At 42.0% G+C, this 24,488-nt stretch overlaps 1 protein-coding gene across 2 annotated transcripts in view; it reads left to right on the forward strand.

Moving 5' to 3' along the window:
• SYT6 (synaptotagmin 6) overlaps window positions 1-24,488 on the forward strand; it is a 110,930-nt gene that overhangs the window by 73,490 nt on the left and 12,952 nt on the right. For both annotated transcript variants that reach the window (XM_061630344.1, XM_061630343.1), the window contains exons 3-5: window positions 12,223-12,343; window positions 16,172-16,343; window positions 16,912-17,062. In XM_061630344.1, coding sequence (XP_061486328.1) covers window positions 12,223-12,343; window positions 16,172-16,343; window positions 16,912-17,062 — 444 coding nt within the window. The remainder of the gene's footprint in view (window positions 1-12,222; window positions 12,344-16,171; window positions 16,344-16,911; window positions 17,063-24,488) is intronic.

A 24,488-nucleotide genomic window follows, 5' to 3' on the forward strand; every position in this document is an offset into this window, starting at 1 on the left:
ACACTAAAATGCTGAAGAATTTTCATGAGGATTTTTTTAAAAAAAATTGTAAATTGCTGCAAAAATATAGAGAATCAAATTTAAGATTAGAAAAACGAGAAACTGAGAGAACCAAAATTGACAGATCATTCCATCCCTGCCCAGTGGGAGCACCACCAAGGCCTCACCAAGGCCAATAGTAGCTTAGGGAATCCCGCTACTTTGGGGAGTGGATGACAGGCTGTATGACACACTCAGCCCTGATCTCCAACAGAGCAGAATAGCCATGAGAGACTAGAGGAATGGCTGGGGAGCTCCTGCTCCCCCCCTTGCCAGCATCTGCCACCTAAGGTGATTGCCTCTCTCTGCGTAATGGTAGGGCCATCCCTGCCTGCTGTGTTCAATGAACAGGGAGCTGTGAAAATCTCCCTGGGAATGACAAGACATGATGGCATGTCATCACTTTTTCCTGTTGTGGCATGTGAGGTGGGGAGGTGCCATTGTGTTGCTTTCCCTGCTGCAGCAGCACTGCTGCTCACCAGGGCCGGGATGGGACAGTGGTGAGAGAGCAACAAGTTGGTGGCAGTAACAGATGCAGATACTTGTGCCCACTGCCACCAACTCGGTGCTTCCTCTACCTTTGCTTCCACACTGCCCCACTCTTATCACAGTTGTGATAGACAGGGCTAGGCTCTGCCCTTTCCCATCATTAGCCAATCCTGTAATTGGAATATTGAAAAGGAGGGGGTGTTAAAAGAACTGTTTAGTCCGTTAAGAGTTGAGTTGGGAGTTTGAATGGGTTTTGTGAGGGATGCTGGGAAAGTTGAGTTGGGGTTTTGAGCAGCGAGAGACAGTTGGGTACTGGGTGAGAGTAAGTTAATATAGAAACATTGAGTAACAGAGTTCAGGTGAAGATTTGTAATGTTGTAACCATCATGCTTATATGCCAGCTTCACATCCTTGTCTCAAAGAAGTTCTAGTTTACAAAGAAAGCATATCTTTTTCTTTACATTACTTCCTGGATCACTTGAATGTGGGAGGAATGATGAGTTACAGATAATACTGGAACCCATATAGAACTGGTCATGCACATCAGGATATATTGGGACACACACTCTGCACATTTATTTTACAGTTCCTATTTTACGGCAGTCATCTCATGGGCTGTCAGTAACTTTAAAAAGTGTCACAAAAGGCAGGTGAGATGGGACAGCCAGTTCCAGTGAGGGGAGACTTGAACTAGCGGAGTAGACCTGGTTGTACTGATTTGGGGCTTGGAAGAGGGCTGTCACAACAGTCTTGTCAAGAGGCAGTGGCACTGAAGCCAGGAGGGTGGTGCAGAGGCAGCACCTCTCCTCATATGTAGTGAATGACTTATGGGGTGAGAACATGGCTGCCTCCATGGGCCCATGTGCTCAGCCATTTTTTTCCCATACAGACTCACTGGTAGGACATTGTACAGACCCAAACATAACTGCATGTTTTTGCAGTGTTATTCTTTGTACCTATAATGCCAAATTAATACTTTGTCTAAATGCTGTCAAGAACTGTTGTGCCAGGGCTCAGCACCAGGATCTCTTTTCAGAATTGGTGCTGAATCCCAAGCTATATGGAGAAATCATAACAATAAGCACTTCTTGGTCATGTCCAGAAATAGTTTTCTCCGTCACAGGATAACCACAGCCTGTCCCTGCAAACTCAGGATTAAGGAAAAGGTCTTCCAGAGACAGATGATGTGGCTGCCAGGCAGACTGAATTCTTGGATTCCTGAATTCTCTCATCTTAGAAATTAAACGCTGGCACCAAATAAGCAAGCTGCTTTCTGACACTGTCCTGGAGCCAGTTTCTCCTCTCACCATTAGAAGGGAGCAACAATCTTTTAAAGGGGAATTATCTTCTGGAAGCTCCAAACAGGCAGTTCTTCAGAAGTGTAGTCAAAAACACTGAGCTGCTGAGCTTTGAGTTCATCAGCTCTGCCCTATCTTCTCTTCCTCTGGCATAGCCACAAGGAGGAAACTAGAAGCTTTCACTTCTATTTTAACTAACCACAGTTTATCAATATGTCAAATCCCAGGAAAACTGTGGTTACTCTTAAGCATGGTTTAGGGAGCCAAGCCAACTTCAAAATGTGGTTTATGAAGTTGGCTTGTTTCCCTAAACCATGTTTAAAATTAGGGCTCAGATGTAATTGTAACTCTGCTTAGGAAAAACATACACTAAGTGTATAGTTAAATTAGTCGAGTCCCTTCTGGCCTTAGTTCTGGGGAAAGAAACACATACAACAAAAGAAGGCAGGGACGAACGCAGGTCAAATTATGCTTATGCCATGTTGGCAGAGCTTCCAAAATGTTATCTGGAAATGGCCAGGCATTATTAATGCAGTCTGATTGCAGCACTGATTAGAATGAACTGTTCTGGCAGCTATCACCACTGGGCTATGGGATGCATTTCAGGAATGCTATCTCTTAGACAGAACCTCTAACATGCTTAGCCCAATTAAGCTCAAGTATTTCTCATCAGGATTTGATGGAATTCTGTAGTGGATGGCTCTGCCCAGCAGCACACTCTGAGAATGTAACTGGCTATTACATTCACTCTCCTAAATTAGAGCCATCTGGGTATGCACTAACAAGTACAGTATACCGGAGCAATCTAGTTATTCTGTAAAGCGTCCGCCATCTGGGGAGGCAGAATTTTCTGCCTCCAATATGAGGGGTGTGCATCAGATTTGGATGTATCACAACTAAAGAACCAAAGTGGACCACTTTGTACATATTTAGGGCTTATGCAAGCCAACGTGGGATCTCTCTTAAGCACCCCACACCAAAGCAGTGGGGCAGTGCAGACGTTTTAAAAAACTGCATAGACAGTGTGTTTGCTAAAACATTTCTCCCCAAGTTTGCTATATGGGAGGAAAAACAGGTGGAAACGGGTGGGGGAGAGAGTGCTCTTTTGTGACTAGCAGGTCTAGCTTCTAATAAGGAAAAATGGTTTTTTCATGGCTATCCAATCACAGTGTTTTGGAGAAGGAATGCTGAAGTTATGTATCACTTTGTTCTTGTGTGTTCTGGGTTCCTTGCTAGTTCTGCTAACTGCGGTTGCTTGGAAAATATTGGACATTCAAGTTCCACCTCTATGCTGCATGACCTCACATCCACTCCTGTCAAACCAGTTTTGTGCTTAAGTTTCTGTGATCTGGGTGCTATTTGAGCAGAACACAAGCTTGAAACTGTTCCCCCCCCCCCACACACATCCCCTGGCTTCTGCACCAATTCTTCTTAAACTTTGCAGGTTACTTCCCTAGGGGTACCCCTACAGCGTATGCCATTAGACACACACACAGACAGACAAAAGTTGGATTTTCTGAGTTCTTAGGGAAAAAATGGAAGCTGAACAAGGAAGTCATGAGAGGTGGATGTTTTGAACATGATGTTGTGCAAATGCCCCATAAAAATTAGGGGCCAAAGTGTTGGCTTTCCACAGTGAAAGCCCGGTGTTGAAGCAGTCCACATCTTCTGTGTACAGAAATGTATTTATGAGCTAGAGTATTTTTATAGATGAAGTTTGTGTATTTTCATGTGTGACTTAAATCACCTTTGATAATCTCATCTTTGAGCTATATATCTAAATATTTGATCATAGACAGGGAAAGAAGCATTTGTAAGGTAAAAGAGCATTCTAGGTAATGTAGGCTTTAGATTAGCATTACAACCTGACTGAAGCAAGAGCTATAATGTCAGCTTCACGTGTGAAAATACTCAATAGTCTCTGAATCACCCAAGCCACCTACCAGGCAGACTATGGGGTCCCTGGCACCTCACCACCTGGTGCCACTGCAGCTTCCCCCTAAATAGCCTCTGTGGTCTTTCCAAATGGTACGTGCAGGAGCTCAGGCAGCTCTGCCACACCCCCTTTTGCTTCCCTCTGCCCTTTCCCAAAGCCAAAATGGTCTGCAGTTGGTGCACACTTCTGACTGTCTTCCATGCTTGCAGTGATGGTGATAAATAGATACCACAATATTTTGGGATCCATTTTTGAGGGGGATTAAGGATTCCCTTAAGAGAGCCAGTCTGGTGTAGTGGTTAAGGTGTTGGACTACGACCTGGGAGACCAGGGTTTGGATCCCCACACAGCCATGAAGCTCACTGGGTGACCTTGGGCCAGTCACTGCCTCTCGGCCTCAGAGGAAGGCAATGGTAAACCACCTCTGAATACCACTTACTATGAAAACCCTATTTGTAGGGTCGCCATAAGTCGGAATCAACTTGAAGGCAGCACATTTACATTTTTTTAAGGATTGCTCTATGGTGTCATCAGGAATACTTAGTTCTGAATACTGAGATATCAGGGTTCAAGTCAGTGGATTGCGTCATTCTAGCCTGTTTTCTATGTACACTTCAATGCATTTTCAACTACTTGGGAGAAACACTGCCTCTTATCTTATTTACATAGTGTAGTCCGACTGTGGTCTGATTCTGAACATGGTCAGAATGCAAGTAAATGTTGTTTGGAGTTTGTATGTACATACATTCCTGTACCCTCACATACCAGAAATGCTGGATAACTGAAGCAGTTCTTATAAATTAGAACTCATGCAGTCCAATGGCTCCTGTGTGGGACTGACCTTGGGACAATTATTATGGTTAAAAACTTTCAGATCAACCATTATAGTTTTTTTCTCCAATGGTGAGGACTTCGTTTTAACCAGGGCACAGAACTCTAAGCTGTCTGCAGCACGAGAACTGAAGTTCAGAAGACTGATAACAATGACACTGCAACTGAATGTGTCCAAAGCACCATTTTCTTATCCAGAGCTTGGAAAAGTTACTTTTTTGAACTACAACTCCCATCAGCCCCAGCCAGCATGACCACTGGATTGGGCTGATGGAAGTTGTAGTTCAAAAAAGCAACTTTTCCAAGCTCTGTTCTTATCCCTGAATATTCACAATTCCCCCCCCCACTTGAGATGAATTTCATGGTTAGAGCAACAAGTCAGGAAAACTGGAGATCTAGTACTTCTCATTTTGACAATCAAGCCCTGTGAATGTCACTTGTTCTCAAGGTGTTGTCACACATGACAGTTACATATATCTTTGGGTGTCTCTTGCATTCTGTGTGTCACGTGAATTTGGTTAATGGGGTACACAGCACACAGAAGAGAAATAAAATCTACATTAGAACCAGTGTAGGTTGTCTATTTGCATTACAAAACCTGTTTAGGCCAAGGGCAATTTTGAGTCACAGGTGAAAACATTTAGAGTCGTGAATTTAATGAGATTAACTGCTATATCAGTTTCCTTTTAACTAGACAGTTACTACAAATGCTTAGCCCAAAATAAGGAGTAAAATACCTATAGAATAACTGCTGTTTATTCTTGACTAGTTTCTTCAAGGTCTGTTTAGCAGGGTGTTGTGAAAAAGCAGTAGCATGTGGTTGTAACAAGATGATCAGTCTTGTTTGTAAAGTAATCTTTATGAACCATAACAGTGACAAAGGTGATGCTAAGCGTCTCATCAGGTGACATCAACAGGGTTCCAGTCTCACTCTTTTGTTTGTGGGAGAAAGATACAGCATCACTGACAAAAGTGATATGGTGCCACCTAGAGGTATGTGGAAGACCTAACTACATGGTTCTCCACAACAGCCATAGTTGGCTTAAAAGGTTATTGTAAGAGCATGATGGTTCATCCCATTACAATGGTGAAGAAAACAACATTGGATTTCTATTCAGATATCTATTCCTCTGTTGGGAATAGAGGGAGCTTTGAAGAAACTAATCTCGTCCAGATCTGTTTTTCTGTCTTCCAAAATGGTACCCCATGTCCTTTTCTTGTTCCTGTAATACATCTTTGGCTGTGTACACACCATACATCTAAAGCACATCTCCACCCCCCACCCCGAATCCTTGGAACTGCAGTTTGTTAAGTGTGCTGGGAATTGTAGCTCTGTGAGGGGGTAAACTACAGTTCCCAGGATTCTTGGAAGGTGCTTTAAATGTATGGTGTGCATGTAGCCCTAGTTATGTGGAAACATATGTTTCCATTTTCAGATGAAACTCTTTTAAAATAGATATGTAGCAGAGGTGAATTTTGCAGGAAGTCACAGCAAAACACAGCTTCAATGCCCTGCTTGTCACCTCATGGAGAATTTGTTAAGGTGGGTCATTATTAAGGATAAGTCAGAAATGTGATTTAGTTCACATTTCAAGCCAAATATATCAAATTCACACTTTCCAAAAGTATGAGAACCAAAACACAGCCATCCTTCGAAATTCCCACTTATTCAAATTTTGCAATGCAGTTTACCAACCGGTATTTACAAAAATGCATATATTAAGGGGAAATGTACATAAAAATAAATATAATAGTGAAAATAACATACAAAAATGATTACACGATGAAAAATTGCTTGCAAAAATGTGTGCATTAGTGTACATTTCAAGCATTGAGCAGGGGGTTGGACTTGATAGCCTTATAGGCCCCTTCCAACTCTACTATTCTATGATTCTATGAAACTGCCTCCAAAATTTGTTTATTTAGAGCACTAAAATGCTGGAGATGATGATTGTGGTTTTTTAAAAGAAAAACAACCTTAAATTCCTGCAGAAATGGCAGATCATTCCATCCCCACCCAGTGGTGGCACCACCAAAGCTTCACCTGCTGATCAAAGCTTAGGGAACCCTGCTACTTCAGGTAGTGGATGACACACTCTGTCCTGATCTCCGACAGAGGGGAATAGCCAGGAGAGTCACTGCAGCACTTTGGAAGTCTGACCTTGACAGTAATCTGCAAAACTTTCCTCAGAAAGCAAAGGTTAACTGTTGGCCTGCTTCAAAGAAGGCACACTTGGGGATATAATGAAAACCTCTAATTAATTTGGTTATTTTAAGCCACATTTCACATGTGGCAGATATTCTGCAGTTTTCCATTGTGAGAAGATGCCCAGGTACAATGAAGGGTTGAGGAGGCCAGAACACCTGAAAAGGTCATTGTTATAGCACATTCCTAGTTGGTAGAGGTTTGACAACTAAATATATAGGTGAGCAAGCAGAGGACAAAGAAGATAATTTTAGAACAGAAATTGTCCATTGTTGGCTGAGTAACATACCTGTGGTACACCCTCTAATCATATATTGCATTGTGCCCCCTTCTAGAAGGAGCAAACTGAGCAGGGAAGATGGGGTGATTTGTTGGCCCAAGTCTGCATTTTCTGTGATGGTTCAATTTGTTTGATCTTAGAATTATAAGAGCTCTACTGGAGCAGGGCAAAGGCCCATCTAGTCGAGCCTCCTGTTCTTACAGTGGCCAACCAGATACCTATGAGAAGCTTACAAGCAAGACCTGAGCACAACAGCGCTGTCTCCCCACATGTGATTCCCAGCAACTAGCATTCAGTGGCATTGTGCCTCTGACACTCAGGGTTCCCCACTCCTGACCATAAACTGTGTGATACAGGGCAGGCTCCCCTTAGCTCATCATCTGCCTCATCATCTACTCTTCATTTGTTTCCTTGCAGCCTCCAGTTCTCTCATGTGACAGTTCTACAAGTTTCAGTTTTATTTTTAAACTAAAGCACAAGCTGATATTCAGCCAACTCCTGTGAGTGTTTGTTTTTGTTGTTATGTGCCTTCAAGTTGATTATGACTTATGGTGACTCTATGAATCAGTGACCTCCAAGAGCATCTGTCATGAACCACCCTGTTCAGTTCTTGTAAGTTCAGGTCTGTGGCTTCCTTTATGGAATCAATCCATCTCTTGTTTGGCCTTCCTCTTTTTCTACTCGCTTCTGTTTTTCCCAGTATCATTGTCTTTTCTAGTGAATCATGTCTTCTCATGATGTGTCCAAAGTATGATAACCTCAGTTTCATCATTTGAGCTTCTAGTGACAGTTCTCATTTAATTTGTTCTAACACCCAGTTATCTGTCTTTTTAGTAGTCCATGGTATGCGCAAAGCTCTCCTCCAGCACCACATTTCAAATGAGTGGATTTTTCTCTTATCTGCCTTTTTCACTGTCCAACTTTCACATCCATACATAGAGATCCGGAATACCATGGTCTCAATGATCCTGACTTTGGTGTTCAGTGATACATCATTGCATTTGAGGACCTTTTCTAGTTCTCTCCTAGCTGCCCTCCCCATTCCTAGCCTTCTTCTGATTTCTTGACTATTGTCTCTATTTTGGTTAATGACTGTGCCGAGGTATTGATAATCCTTGACAAGTTCAATGTCCTCATTGTCAACTGTAAAGTTACATAAATCTTCTATTACTTAAATTCAATTTTAATTTGAAATTGTGAACAAGCTAGACATTTATATGTCTGTTCAATTCTTCCAGTTGATTACGTAAAAGCAAATGGTTTATCTGGAACAATCATTGACCCTGCCTTATGTTTTGTAAATTAATTTAAAAAATGTTTTAAGTAAATCCCATTGAGTTCAATAGCACCTACTCCACATGAATATGACTGCAACCTAAGGGTACAATCCTGTGCACACTTGGCAGAGAGGAAACCCCACTGAACACAGTGAGGCTTACTTCTGGTCAAAAAGTCACTGAATTGTGCTACTGGGCATGCAGGTACTGTACATCACTCAATATCTAATTGTCCTATACTTATCCCTCAGTATCTCTCAGCTATATAGGAATGAAAGGATCTGTCAATCTCAGTTCTCTCAGTCTTCATTTTGCCAGTCTTAAATTCAGTTGTCCACATTTCTGCAACAATTTGTTTTTGTTTTTTTAAAAATACTCTTGAATTTTTTTTTAACATTTACGTGTGACTTTCTCCCAATAAAACATATTTGTATGCAGTTTTGACTAATGTACACTTTTTTGCAAGCAAGTTCTCTCCTAATATTGTGCATTTTGGAACATTATTTTTGTTAAGAGTATTGGTAAATTAAAGTTTAGCTTTGTGTAGCTTGTCCAGCATTTGTTTGCAGAGTGAGTGTGTGTGGTTTACCTGAGAGAAAGCAAGCTTTTATCTTGCTTTGAATCACTGAGATTTCTTTATTAAAAGAAACATATACCTGATAGGAAAGGCTCTAGTTCTAGTTAACTAACTACAGTAAGTTGGAGGTGCAATACTAGGCTTGGTCATTGGCCTCATGCTTCAGGGGCTGATCCAAGAAAAGGGAGGAAGGAGCGTTTGGAAGTGAGGCCAGCTCCCTGAAAGTACAATGGAATGAAGGCAGGTAGAGGAACATGGGTAAGGATAGGCAGCCTAGCCAGCTACAGAACCCTCTTTCTATCTCCCCTTAGGAATGTAGAGAACCATATAGGAGTTGCTCTTGCCACACTTCCAACAATTTTCACTAATATATTCATTTTTATGCACATTCCCCCTAATGTATGCATTTTTGTAGCTATTGTTTGATCAGAGAACTACATTGCACAATTCAGGTTAGTGTAAACTCTGAAGGACAGCTGTGTTTTGTTTCTCATATTGTTTCAGAACATGCAAATTTGATAGCTTTAAATACAAGCTGAATCAAATCTCTCTCCCATCCCTAGGGTTATGGATGGTCTCAGATTTTCTCCTCACCCAGGTTTCCAACTCCAGCTGAAATGCTGAAGATGAAGGCAATTAAATAGGTGCATGAGCAAAACCAGGAAGAATTACAGGAAGAATTATTTTCCTCTTGGGTAATCAGATCTAGGGTGTTTCCAGACAGATGTTTGTTGTTAGTTCAATGTTGCTCATGTATGAAAGTTTTTCCACACAGCATCCACACTACATCAAAATGCCACTATGTATTTCCCCCTCAATTTAATTTGGATTTATCCTTTCCATAAAAAAGTAAATCGGGGGGGGGAAGGAGGAACTATTGCCAACATCCCATGTGCATTAGGAGACAGGAGCCGTAGCTCAGTGGCAGCACATCTGCCTTCCACACAGAAGGTCCCAAGTTCAATCCCCAGCATCTCCAGGTAGGGCTGGGAGAGGCTGTGCCTGGAACCCTGGAGAGCAGCTGCTAGTCAGTGTAGACCAGTGTTCTTCAACCTTGGGTCCCCAGATGTTGTCGGACTACAACTCCCATCAACCCCAGCCAGCCCAGCCAATGACCAAGGATGATGGGAATTGTAGTCCAACAACATCTGGGGACCCAAGATTGAAGAACAGCAGTCTAGACAATACTAAGCTAAATGGATCAATTGTCTGACTCAATATAAGGCAACCTCCTTTTTTCCTACTATCCAAATGACTTATTTATACTATTAAAACCCCATCTGGGCCTAACATCAGTTTCCAGATAATGGATAGGGAAGGGAATTGCTTTGCTCCATGAGTGAGATGATTCTGTTCTCAGATTTCCTTCTCCACATTTGCTGTGTCCATCTGGGCAGCTGAAGGAGGTGGAACTGATGGAGGCATGCTGTGAGGTGCAGGACCAACCCTACCATTAGGCAAAGTGAAGCAGCCACTTCAGGCAGCAGATTTTGGGTGTCATGAAAGGGCAGCAAGATGTTTGCTATTTTGTTTAGTATTATTTTACTGCCAGAGAGGGAGAAGAGATACTTCTAGGATATTCTATTGCAGATGCCAAAATAACTTGGCTGGCCACGTATATCCTGACTTGGGGCAGAGAGGGAGCACCATTTGCTGCTGTACCTCCAGCAACAAAATATCATTTGCACACCTGCCCACATCCTCCTTTCCCTGACCATCATCACAGGCCCTGCTGACAGAAGCCTGCTCTTGAGTGTAGACATGCATGGAGCACAGCCAATATCTGAATGCAGGATCTGTCTCTCATATATATGACTAATTAAATATCTGGCATTATGGTAAAGGGTGGGCCTACAGTTTGCTAAGAAACCCATCCTACCACTACAACCACCACTACCCTTGAGATCTCTGTTGGAGAAATCCTTAGTAATGGGACATTATCAGGTTTGCCCCTATTGAAATGTCACCAATTCCCATGCTCTGCATTTGCCTACAGGGATGAATGGCAGCCCATGTGAAAGGAAATAATAATGCATACCCTGAGACATGGTTGGGCATCTGCTTCACCTCTAGTGTCCTGACACGTATGAAGGCTTTGGCTTCTCTCAATTGCCAGATAGCAGCCTATAAAGATTCTCCCATATATTGACTGAGACTGTTCCTATCAATATAACCAGCTCTGTGTTATATGTCTTGGTCACACACTAGAGCAGGGATGGGGAATTTCTGGTCCGCAGGCCAAATTTGGCCAGGCTTCCCCATTTGGCCTGCGAGACTGTTTTTTTCCAAACCACACCCACCTGTCCCACCCCTGACATCATATGTGATGTCAGTTGTGGCACAGGTAGAGACATGGCTGGATCCTGCAGCTGGAAAGCAGGATTGAATTCCCCATGCACCAGCTCATGGGCAGGGAGCTCAATCCTGCTTGGTTCAGGTGCCCAAGCGAGTTCCCTGGAGGTAACGTGCGGGTGCACTCCAACCCTACAGAAAGCAGGATTGAACTTCAATGGATTAGCTGGCTCTCATGCATCAGGAGTTCAGTCCTGCTTGGCCATGACCTCCCTCCATCCTCGCTGGCCAACTTTGTCAGGTGGGTGGGACCACCCACCTGTCAATCATCTGATGTCATGATGTTGTCAGATGATTAACAGGTGGGTGGTCCTGCCTACCTGCCAAAGTTAGCCTGTGGAATGGGGGAAATAAAAATCAGGCCAGCTGGGCCAAAAAGTTTCTCCACTCAGGCAGTAGATCTTAGTTACAACGTTTTGATACAGGCCAGCTGAAATGGAAAGAGTGTTCAGGGAGAGGAGAAGCAAAAGTTGCTGGTTTCTCAGCAGAGGCAATGGCACAGCAGCCACCCCTGCTTCCTTTCTCTTCCTCCTGCTGTTAAATCCTGGTATAATCCATGGCCTAAGACCAACACCCAGTTAGTGCTTCTCAGTTAATGGGAGGAAGAAGATGATTCAAATATAGTGAAAATTTTATGTATCCACCAACTATGACTTGACATTCACACAACATTTCATATATAGATGCTTATATACACTATATGCATGATATAAATGCTTATGGGTCCACAATTTGGTTTCTCAGCCTGCTGCTACTTTCAAAGTGGTGTTAGTGATGAGTGAGCACTGTGCCCACTTTTGCCTTGCCTGGCCCTGGAGGAGGTGAAACAGAAAGAAGCTAGAGAAGATATGGAAATAATGCACAGGAAAGAAATATCAGCCTGCTAAGTTCTCTTCTTACTCATTCCTAACGCTTCGTGTTTTCTCTTTTATTAAAGGAAAGTGTGGACCTGGGGGAGATCATGTTTTCCCTTTGTTATCTGCCAACTGCAGGTCGCCTCACTTTAACAGTCATTAAATGCAGGAATCTCAAAGCAATGGACATAACTGGCTACTCAGGTGGGTGTTTCATTGCTCAGAACAAGGAATTTGTATATTATATTACTTTGATCTTGCTTCTTTGACAATGTTGCTTGCTTTAACAATCAGTTAAGACGCTTCTTTGTTATATGGATGCCATTTCTTCAAAGTAACCCCCTATGTGACAGAAATATTTTCCTCACATCCACACACACAAAATAGTGTCATTCACCATTTGAGTTGAAGCAGGTCAGAGGAAGTTTTTTAAAGTATTGTTGTCATGGGAAGTGTGAAACTGCATCACTAGAGATATGAAAGAAGCCAAGAACCTAATTCCTTTTGTTACAGTAATCAAGATAAATTCAAGCACAGTGCTTTCAATTAGAGGTTCCCTTTGGGCATTAGGAAACATTCAGCTCATTCTTCTTAGAAACAAGTTGCCTTCCTGAGACATCAGAGATGGTTGTAGATGAGGGCTGGGGATAGTTTGGTTCTCCAGATGTTGCTGAACTACAACTCTCATCAGCCCTAGCACGCATGGCCAATGGCCTGGGATGATGGGAGTTGTGGTCCAGCAACATCCGGAAGGCCAAAGGTTCCCCACACCTGTTGTAAACAAAGGGTTGTGTAGGGTTGTATCCCTACACAACCTACACAAGTTCACTTAGGTGAACATAAGCCCCACTGAAATCAATGAGACGAGTCATCACTGAAGTCCAACTGATTTCAAGGGAACTAGCTCAGCTTGGATCCAAGCCAAAGTGCTGGTTCCAAAATAATAGTTTTCTCATTATGGAAAATGTTTTTTTTTTTTTAAAAAAAGTACAAGTCTACATTCTTGCCATCATATGCTATAAACCTGGAAAGGGGGAGGGATCATTTCAAATGTAAGTATTTCCACATTACAGTGTTCTGTGGAAGCCATTCCACGAGTACTCCAGTGAAAGAAAACATGTCAGAAAAATCCCAAAGAGGAGCTACTGCATGTTTGCCACTTCAGAAGGTGGCCTTGCTTCACCCTCTGGTTGCTACAACCCAGCACAAATGAGTCAGACTTCTGTCCCAAAATAATCCCTGGATGAAAGTGAACAGTTACAGCCTGCATAATACTACTTCTTTTCCTACTTTCAAATCCCATCTCAAATCTTGTTATTTTTGTGAAGCCTTTAGTACTACCTCTTAGTCCTCATACCCTACTGTATCCTTCACCATCCTGGTGCCCTCCAGATGTTTTGGACTACAGCTCCCATCAGCATGGTCATGCTGGATGGGGCTGATAAGAGTTGTAGTTTGAAATATCTGGAAGGTGTCAGGTTGGCGAATGCTGCACTGCTGTAAGCCTTACTCCTAACTCTATCTCCCTGCTCATACTTTGATATTTCCACAGTGTCCGATTTTAGACTGAGATTTCATACATGCCATACATTTAAAGCACATCGAAAGCACATTTCCCCCCAAAGAATCCTAGAGACTGTAGTTTATCCCTTCACAGAGCTATAATTCCCAGGATCCTTAACAAACTATATTTCCCAGGATTCTTTGAGGGGGGAAATGTGCTTTAAATGTATGGTGTGTACACAGTCTCAAAGCCCTTGAGGCAGAAACTGGCCCTCTTGTTACTTTGACAAAGGCATCCTCATGTGTGTTGCTGGTGCTATATGAATCAACAACAAAAATATTAATGAAATAACCATAATAATAATTCACACATATCACAAATAATAATTTCCATAGGATTTAAGTATACCTAATTTTTTGCTGAATATCATCTATGTGTGCATATGCACCTACCAAGTCCACCACTTTCCCAGTCAGCTGCAGGCCCAACCCAGAGGAAAAATGAGTCAATGGTAAATCCAGCTGATCTGATTGCATATCTAGCTTAGGTTCAACCCGAAACCAAGATTGCATCTGTTGGATTTACTGATCGCATCTTCTGTTTCATAAACTTTCATGGACTTAATCTTTAAGGTGCTGCAAAACTTGTTTTGTTTTGTTTTGTTTTGCTGCACAGATGAACACAGCTCCTTCTTCACAAATTCTGTTCCTTGTATGTTTGCCCCATGGATTATGGGGAAAATAACAGAGCCAACAGGCGCGCATATATAATTCTTTTTGAGAGCTTTCCTTGTGCAAATACTTGAGCTTCTGTCATAACAACTATTTTTAATGACCTAGGCTTCCACATGTCAGTGTCTGAGTTTTGCTGACAAACATTTTACTCTACAGCAGCAATAACCGAGGCTGTTTGGACAGACAAACATTTCTGCTCAGATGGCATTTGATGCAGGTTGAATTGCTGCGACTTGATGGTTCAGAGAGAAACAGTTCACTAGCTCTGCAGTGATGCCCTATTTAGTTACTGGAACTTCTAAATACACCGTGATTTCCCTTGCAGCCTACATAGCATTCGAGCTATGTTGGAAACTCAGAAGCAATTTGCCAAAGTCAATCTCTGGGGCAGCTAGAAAGGTATTGCTGCCTTATTTTTCTTTGTCTCTCCTCTCTGTCGACATACACATACAAAGCTATTAAAACCCCTTACGTGACTTCATTTCTTGAAAATAGTTCACAGAAATTTAGCTTAGCAAACAAAATTGATGCACAACGGATGTGCACAACCAGATGGGATGCTTATGGGTGAAGGACATCTGTAGCATATTAAAGAACAGGGAATGGACAAAGTTAGTGACAAGCACAGGAAACAGGTCCAGAAGACTCTGCTAGAAAGGAAGTAATCTGCAGGAGAGGTACATAATTACAAAATCACTCCCCCAAAAGAAAAAAGAATAGGGTCACCTATACATACATGGTCTCTGGATTGACAGGCAACTGATTCAACGTTTCCCTATAAAAACAATGTATGTGATAACCCAGATCTTTCTTTTATACCATGTAACTCAATGAGTAAATATGCTCCATTGAATTTTGTAGAAAAGAAAAGTACCCCCCCAAAAAATGGGTTTGAAGAAATACATTTCCTCTGCTGTAAAGCCAAGAATTGACAATAAGTTTAGAAATCTGGAGCATCAGAGGAGAAGTTCATTACTAGAATTTAACTAATTGGACACACAACAAAATGTTACAATGTGGAGTGCTCAGGTTTAGGGTTCCAGCCAGCCAATCAGCTGTACCTGTTTCCAGAATACTGCCTTCCATTCTCCTCAAACCCCCCTCCCAATTTGTTTCACTTCCAGAAATCACCCAGGATTCCATGGCTCCCACACACACACTTTTCCTAAAAAATGTTTTGTTCATTTGCAAACTTTGGGGTTATCCATGCCTGCCATTGTGCATGGATACCTGTTTTGTCTAGATAAGGATCCACACACAGAAAATGAGTTTGCTATTACTTTGCAGGATATAAATTTATATTATATTAGTTTATATATAGAATGTTATATTTTAAAAAATCATATACTGATCAACTCCCCTTTTTTCACATACACGGTTTTCATTGTTAACTAACTGTAGTCATGTTTAAATGACCATTAGAATCCTGAAGGGAATGAGATTATGGTGGTGATCCCTGCTGCAATCTCAGTTCTTCTGTTCAGAGCCTACATGCATACAACTTGTGTGCCCATAGGCTCTCTTTGCATGATCGGGAACCCTGCTTTCTGCAGGGCCCTATATTGTACAGAAGGGGCCTACATGTATACAAGTTGTATGTGCGCAGGTTCTCTCCAAAAGAGGTGATAAATGTGTGGAGGATAGGGAGAAAGCTTTCCCCCACAATCCTGCTTTCCTCCCCCCTTCCACATGTTCAGTATCTCATTTGGTCATGTGAACAGGGATTCATGAACCCTGGGAGAAAAGAAGGCCTTTTATCAACAATGCCTTTCCCCCCTTTGTCCTGCCATCCAGATCCTTACGTCAAGGTGTCTTTGCTCTGTGATGGAAGGAGGCTGAAAAAGAAGAAAACCACCATAAAGAGAAACACGCTTAATCCTACCTACAATGAGGCAATAATCTTTGATATCCCTCCAGAGAACATGGACCAAGTCAGCCTGCTTATCTCTGTTATGGATTATGACCGGTAGGTAGGAGTCTCTGTAATGCTTAAATCCCATTTGGGCTGTTTCCCCCTTTTCGAAATTCCATGGTGTGACTCACTTGATTACATAACTGGCTTATACAGAAGACAAATCGTGTTATTAGAAACATTAAGCTGTACTCCTGGCTTCTTAGTTCTTTTCCTTTTGGATGTGACGGGCATGTTCCTGAGCTTTTATTGTGCCTGGGAGGAGTGTGGCTGTGGCTTCCTCTGAAGCTGTGAAGTCTAGTGGTGACTGGAGCATAAATTTAATGCTGAGCTTCAGGCTTGGAGTTTCACACGGCGACCAATCTCGATGATGATAGCATATACTCCTTATTTACCAGGAACAATCCCTATGTTTGGAAACATATTCCTCTGTACCTATTTTGCCCATATTTTTGCCTGTTGGGGATGCTGCATGAGCATTCTGTTCCCATTGCCTATGTCTGTGAGGCCCTTTGTAGCTCCAGCAAGACGCACAGAAAGAGCAGGAGGGTCAGGTTTAAATGGGTCAATAGTAAAAGAAAGAGTGTCTAAAATATGTTCCATGTTTGGTAATTCGTTTCAGAGTTGGCCACAACGAGATTATTGGGGTTTGCCGTGTAGCAAATAATGCCGAGGGCCTAGGCCGAGACCACTGGAATGAAATGCTGGCTTACCCACGCAAACCAATTGCACATTGGCACCCGCTAGTGGAGGTGAAGAAATCTTTCAAGGAGGTATGTAAAGTACTTCATAATCTTATTTAAATAATGTCTTTTAGGCCAAACTTTCTTTTTATTTTTTAAAGAAGGTTCCACTTATCTCTTGGGAGTTTCAGACAAGACCTTTTTTCACAAAAATAAGCATTGCAGGTCTACTGTGAAAGTAAGAGCAATGTGTATAGATGTTGGTCTGGTTGTGTTGTACTCGTGCACATTTTGCAACCTGTGCTTTGGCTCAGAAAACCTCCAGCAGTCCTCAGGCACTGTGACCTAGCTTGGATTTACCTAGAACCTTGTTAATATCTCAATTCATTTTAACCAGCTCAAGTGTGGAACTTTAATCCTTTAAAATTCAGAACAAGGTACAGAATGGGCCCACTTCCACACCCTTTGACACTGGAAGTTCTGCAGAGAACTAGGTAGAGAGGAAGGACTTAATGGAGCTGGTCATTGCAGGAACAGAAGTATGTACAGTAAGTCATCTACAGCCCGTAAAACTGCTCATTTTCTAATATGATATCTGCAGTAACATCTGCAGAGCACAATGCTCTAGTGGCCAGCTTACAGAAGGAAAAAGACCCAGTCAGGTAGCCTCTTATATATCACCAAAGAGAGTATGGATTTGCATAAAAATTGCACATGCTAATTTAGATATACACATGCAGATTTAGAAATAATTAATATAATTTAAACAGTAACACAGCAGATCTTACCATAATAGATCAAACTGTGGCAAGAGGCCTGTGTGCCTGTTTGCTCTGTTATCTAGGCATTAGCTGTTGATGAGCAACTTCCAGATTCCTGGTCTCTCCTCTTGTGGTTCTTCATTGTTAAACCAGACTTGGATTAGGCAGCCCTTCAAGTAGATGATGCCTTCACAGAGAGGACTGCCCTCTGTAAAGTAGGATGCATGGCCACCCTAGCATTTTCACTTTGGGGTCTATTACATGTCAAGAAACAATATTTCTATACAGAGGAATACTTTTGATTAAAAAAACAACAACCAGGGCCCAGCAGAAACAGTTGATGAATAGTAACCCTGCTGCAACTAATACATAAGATTGTTCTTTTTCTCAGATAGGGATAAATGCCAAAAGACAGAGTCCTCATGTGATCAACATCAAAAGAAATTCGGGAGAAACTGGATAATTTAACATTAGAAAAAGCCACTAGAATAGCAAGAGCATATGAGGTATCTAAAAAAGAACAAATAAAAGTGCCAACAACAGTCACAATGTGGATATGATACAATAAAGGGTGCAACTGCAACTCATCCACACTGTCTAAAAAGAAAAATGCCCAGGAAGAGCACAAACGTGACAGGCTTGTAGAAGTGTGCTGCAGCACTAAAAAGGAAATCTGTGCTTGGTTCTAATTAGGGTTTTTCTTGTTATTACTATTAGTATTTGTCCTTTTTAGGAACATAGGAGTCTGTCTTATACCAAGTCAGATCACTGACTCTTCTAAGCTCCGTATTGTCATTGTAGACTCTACACGCTAACTGGCAGTGGCTCTCCAGGGCTTTGGACAGGAATCTTTCCCAGTCCTTCCTAGATATACCATGGATTGAACCGGGACCTTCTGCATGCAAAGCATATGCTCTGCCACTGAGCTATGGCCCTTCATCAAAGGCCTTTTTTTATCAGAGTATAGCAACCTAACACAAACAAAAATTCCAAAAGATAAAATATAGTCTAAAACCAAATATAGCCGAGTCAAGAGATTAAGCTACAAAGCAAACTGATAACTATGCTGCTTAAAATGGGCAAATGGGCAAAGAAGCAGAGGAAACACAGTGCACATAGTGCCCCTCCAAATTGTCAATATTTTACGGGAGGGATTCAAGTGCACACTGGGAAATTATGTTTGCACAATTAAAGTGGATTAAAGCACCCTAAATAAAAAACCCTTTTTTGGTTAGGGAAGTGATTAGGAAATGGACTGAAAAGTGTAGAGTGAACAAATTATTAAAGAGAAGATGTATAAACCCCCTACAAGCAAATCAGGATGAATGCAGCATGAATGCTTATAATTGTACAACCTTCCTGCAAGCAAATCAAAATGAATGCTCAGTAAGGACTGGATACACTCTAACCTCCATGTAAGCTTTGTGCAAGCAGATCAGGGTGAATGCTCAATAAATAGATCATCCGGAGGAGTCAGTTGCAGAGTGCAATAACATTCCTAGTTGCAACGTCAGGGAAGAAAGTAAGATGAAGCCTCTGTTTCCTTCCGCACAGGGCCCAATGAAACCTCAGGACAATTCCAGATTGACACTGAAGCACAAGTAAACTGCACCCATGAGAAAAAATAAAGCATAGTTCAGGACACAAGGCTAACTTCACCTGTGTCAACAAAACTAGTAGAATGGAGTAATTATATCTGGTTGTTGTACAGCACAGTCAGATGCAGATGCCAAGAAGGATGCCAGGGTCTAGATGTCTGTTGGGTTACATGACTTCTCCCAATATCAATTTCATGTTAACTCTTAAAAAAAGAAAAGATTCACTAGACAACACGTTGGTGTGCTTCTCTCTTCTCTCCTCTCCCTCCCCTGCCTCTCCCCTTTCTCTTTCTCTCTCTTTGATATTTGTTAATCTGAAGCTGAGGAAACCCATCAGGGACAGGATGCTGCTGTGATCCTAGAACAAACACTTCAAGTACAAGTATGCTGTGCATCCACTACTACATTTTGCCCCCTAAAGAATTTCCTGTCGTTCTATTTTGGAAGGAGAGCAAACAAAGCAAAAAGAAACTGTTTGGAGCATATTCTGGGAGTGGGGGTGGGGGGAGGAAACCCCCCACTGAAATAGAAAGTCATTTAAAACAAGAGCCCAAACTCTGATTAAACCAGATCACAAATACCAAGTTACCTTGTTGCCCCAAGGAACCAAAGATTTTATCCAGATGAGAGGGATATATATTTTTGGATCTCAGTCTTCGCAGATTGTTTTTTGTTTTTAAGTTCAGATCACTTTGAAGTTCCCAGAGGATTTTAAGCAACATTTCCAAAGCTGCAACCACTGTTCTCTGGTGCAACACAGAAACACCCAGATGCCTTGTGGGTTCTTTGGGATAGGAGCATGCACTCACCAGTAGGTTCTTCAGTAGCCATAGTCCATAGCGCATCCTGCTGCAAGCTTAGACACTGGCACCTTACAAGGGATTCATCTACAAGCGGTGTGGTTATACATAATTCAGGTTATGGATGGGAAAAGATTATAGTGTTTGCCAAAGCTGGAGATTGTCCTGAAGATTAATCCCACATGATCTAAAAGAGAAGGGGAGTTGGCCCCACTAAACATATCCATGCCATGTTCCCAAAATGGTGCCCTGGGTGGGAAGCTAAGAAGTGGCAGAATGTAGGAATTACAGAAATCTGTGCTGTTTGCTCAGGAAAAGGTTAAATTAACTGGAAGACTGACTACATGAAAAGCAATTGCAGAGACTGAGAAGGCCAGGCAAAGACAAGGAGTAAATTCTGGAACTGAGACTTTGTCGCAATCAGGATCAGGAGATTTTTTTTTATAAGGGAGGTAGATAATTCATGGCATGTCATTGTCCTCACCTCTCAGATCCTAGTAAATATTGTTGGTGATCTCTAACCCACTTTTGAAAGACTGCATTAAACCAGTAGGCTTTGTAGCAGTGAAAAGGACTTCAATGCAACCCAAAGCACCCTGACCAGAATGTAACATGCACCCCTTCATAGGGCCCGCTTCTGGTATCTTCTGTAAATATAATTTATGACTGTTCAGATATGTGTATTCTGCTTCATTATTCTCTGCACTGCAATTAGGATTGACTCTCTCAGCACAGATGTAACATGTTTGTGTCCAAGTGTTCCTCTCAACAGGCTGGCTGCAGCATTCTACACCAACTGCAGCTCCCAGACCAATTCCAAGAGAAGCCCCACATAGAAAGCATTACAGTAGATTAAATCCATGCTCTTCTAAATATGGTCTTTGCTGCCCATTCATGCCCCAAACTAGTTATTTGCTTGAGTTACCCCTGACTGCAGTATGCATGCAACTGGTTTCATATGCATTTGTATCTCGGAATGTCCTAGTGTCAGTTTGTTCAGGGAAGAGCCGTAGCTCAACAGCAGAGTAACTGCTTTGCATGCAGAAGGTCCCAGGTTCAAACCCTGGCATCTCTAGGTATGGCTGGCAACATCACCTGTCCGACTGACTCACTGACTGTGAGTCAGTGTAAACCAGGGATGGGGAACTTGGTGCCCTCCAGTTGTTGCTGGACTCCTCCAATCAGCCCCATCAAGCATGGCCAATGATCAGGGATGATGGGAGTTGTGGTCCAACAGTATATGGACACACCTCTTTACTCTGGCCTTTGATACTTTAGGACCCACCCTATTGATGATGATGATGGTATGATGGAAGGGTGTCAGGTTGTGTAGACAATACTGAGCTAGATGGACCAATAGTCTGACTTGGTTTAAGGCATGTTTTTCTGTTCCTAATTGAATTTCATGGCAGCCATAGTAGCCCAGTTCCCAGTCCTCATCCTTCCTTTGCATGAAAACCTCTTATGGTCCTCTTTGCCAAAGATGCAACATAAAAAAGCAGATTCAATGTGCTACAGGGAAAGTCTACAATATTGCATGGTGTGGCTCATCTGGCCCCATGATCACTCCCACATACCATACAGAGGATCAGATACACTTGCAGGCTGCACATGGGTACTGTGTGGTTTGCAGGAATCACAGGTACTAAAAGAATGGTACTAAAGTCCCGTCAGAGCCACTACGTAATAGATTACATTTAAAATATACCCATAAAATATTTTATATGCATACCTACAAATGTAATGCATGCAAGAAAAACAGGCTTTCAATGGTGGTCTACTCTAAAGGTTCATGTGCCAGGAGTTCAGGAGGGCAACTGAGGCTTCCTGCCACATGATTTCACTGACAAGTGTACCTGTTACTGTGTTTATTATCCCAAAGTAGGGATGGGGGATAAATTCGATTCAGTTCACATTTAAAGCTGAACCTATCAAATTCACACCTTTTGAAATAATGTGAAAACTGAAAAACAGCCATCCTTCAAAATTTGCATTTATCCAAATTTTGCGCTATGGTTCTCCAACCAGTGTTTATAAAAATGCATATATTAGGGGAATGTGCATAACAATGAATATATTAGTGAAAATAACAGGAGGAATTTCTTGCAAAAATGTATACATTAATCAAAACTACCTACAAAAATGTGTTTATTGGGAGAAAATTGCACTAAAACGCTGAAGAATTTTCATGAGGATTTTTTTTAAAAAAATCACAAATTGCTGCAGAAATGTGGAGAACTGAATTTAGGATTGGAAAAATGAGAAACTGAGAGAACTGAAAGTGACAGATCCTTCCATCCCTATGAGTAAATCCCACCAAGTTCAGTGTGCCTAGGATTGCTGCTACAGTCACTTAAACATTGCTCTGTCAGCAAGAAGTATGCAAATATCTGGTAATATAAAAGCCAGCTGAAAATCATTAGCTTATTAAAGCTTTGATCACATTTAAGTACAAACATATGAGGTTACATCCAATACTGTCCTTCAGTTTGCAGAAGGCTCTTTGATCCGGCAGAGGCTTCTGCAGATAGAAAGGGAGGACATTTTCATAAATTCCCCCGAGGCACCCTGAGGCACCTTATCATGCTGCTTTTGGGGGGGGGGGTCCCAACCTTCTGGAAAAGATTTGGGGAGGACTACAGAGGGAAGGGGATATTTGCAAAAATTGCTTTAATTCACAGATGTTCAGAGAAGGACAGGATTGAATTCAACCCAGGTAGTTTAATTTCTCTCAGAGGTGCAGACCTTAGTGGGAAACACAAAGTAGAATCGCTTTAGGCTATTGAAAACATTTTTTAAAAAATTATGGGATGGGAACCAGAACCTGAGGCCTTATGCTCCAGATTGCATTGGAGGAAAGATTATCTGGAGAGGAGTAACAACCATCATAGAGCCTAGTACAGATCAAAACATGAAGGCTCACCTTCATTTAAATATGAGCTTTCACAGGTGCTAATTACCATCACAAACCTCAATTTTTTAAGTTAAAGTACAAAATGTACTACTTTGATCTGCTTTTGCTAAGGCAAACTCTTAGCAACAAGCTGGGTGAGGAAGCATTCATGAATAAGGATTCATGAATAAAGAATAAGTGAAAGCCTCAAACCACTAAACCAAACACTATAGAGCATACAGATCCCTAGAGGATATGAAGAAGAATATGAACCAGATGTTGCAGATGTTGGCCATTGCACCCTGATACACAATTGGTGGTTGCTCAGTTACAGCACTGATGGGGACCAATTAAGAATCTCTAGAAAATAGGCAAGATGTACAAAGGCACAGAACAGCATTCCCTTGAGCTCATATGCCATTGTTTTGTTCAGCAAACAACAGCTCCAATTTTGCCAAAAATAAAACCATACATGCCTCTGAAATGTGCAGCATTATTAAACATCTGGCGACTTATATGAGTATGTACAAAGCAGCTGCAGTTAAACTTTACCGTATTTCTGAGCAAGTGTTACAGGAAGAGAATCCTGGATTGCTGAAAGCTTAGTTTCTTTTACTAGTTAGAGGCAGTTCAATGCTTGTCTAATCAAAAAGATTAAACAAATTCCTGAAGGATAAGATTATCAAAGAATATTAAGATGACTATGTTATCCCACTGCCAGAGCCAATGTGATATAGCGGTTAGTGTGTGGGGCTGGAACCTGGAAAACCAGGGTTCAAATCCTTGCTTGGCCATGAAACTCATTGGGTGACTCTGGGCCAGTCATGGTCTCTTAGCCTAGCCTATCTCGCAGGGTTGTTGTGAAGATAAAATCGGGAGGAGAAGAACCATATCTGTATGCCACCTTGGGCACCTTATAGGAAAGGTGAGAAATAAACAAATAAATATGCCACTGAATACTAGTCACTGAGCAACATGGGTGGGGAGAGTGCTGCAACACTCATGTCCCGTTTCCCATAGGCATCTGGTTGGCCACTGTGAGATACTGAACTAGGTGGACTTTGGTCTGATCCAGCAGGGCTATTCCAATTTTCTTACGATTGGCAGGAAAAGAGCTGAGTGTCCCCCTTCCATGGGAGATATTTTGGATTTCTGGCCTTAAGTTCTTTGTTGGCTTTTTCTGTTATATAGGATGCTGCCTTATACTGAGTGAGAGCATTGGTCAATCTACCTCAGTCCTGTCTACACCAGCGGTGGGGAATCTTCAGCCTATAGTCCTAATTAGGCCCCCTGGCCTCTCCACTTGGCTCACCAGGGTGTTTTGGCCAAACCACACTACCTGCCCTACATCTGAGGTCAGCTGATCATCATAGGAACAAAGGAGGTTGTCTTATACCAAGTCAGACCATTAGTTCATCTTGCTCAGTATTGTCGACACTGACTGGCAGTGGCTCTCCAAGGTTT

Source organism: Rhineura floridana, chromosome 6 (assembly GCF_030035675.1).
Source record: "Rhineura floridana isolate rRhiFlo1 chromosome 6, rRhiFlo1.hap2, whole genome shotgun sequence".
NCBI classification, from domain to species: domain Eukaryota; kingdom Metazoa; phylum Chordata; class Lepidosauria; order Squamata; family Rhineuridae; genus Rhineura; species Rhineura floridana.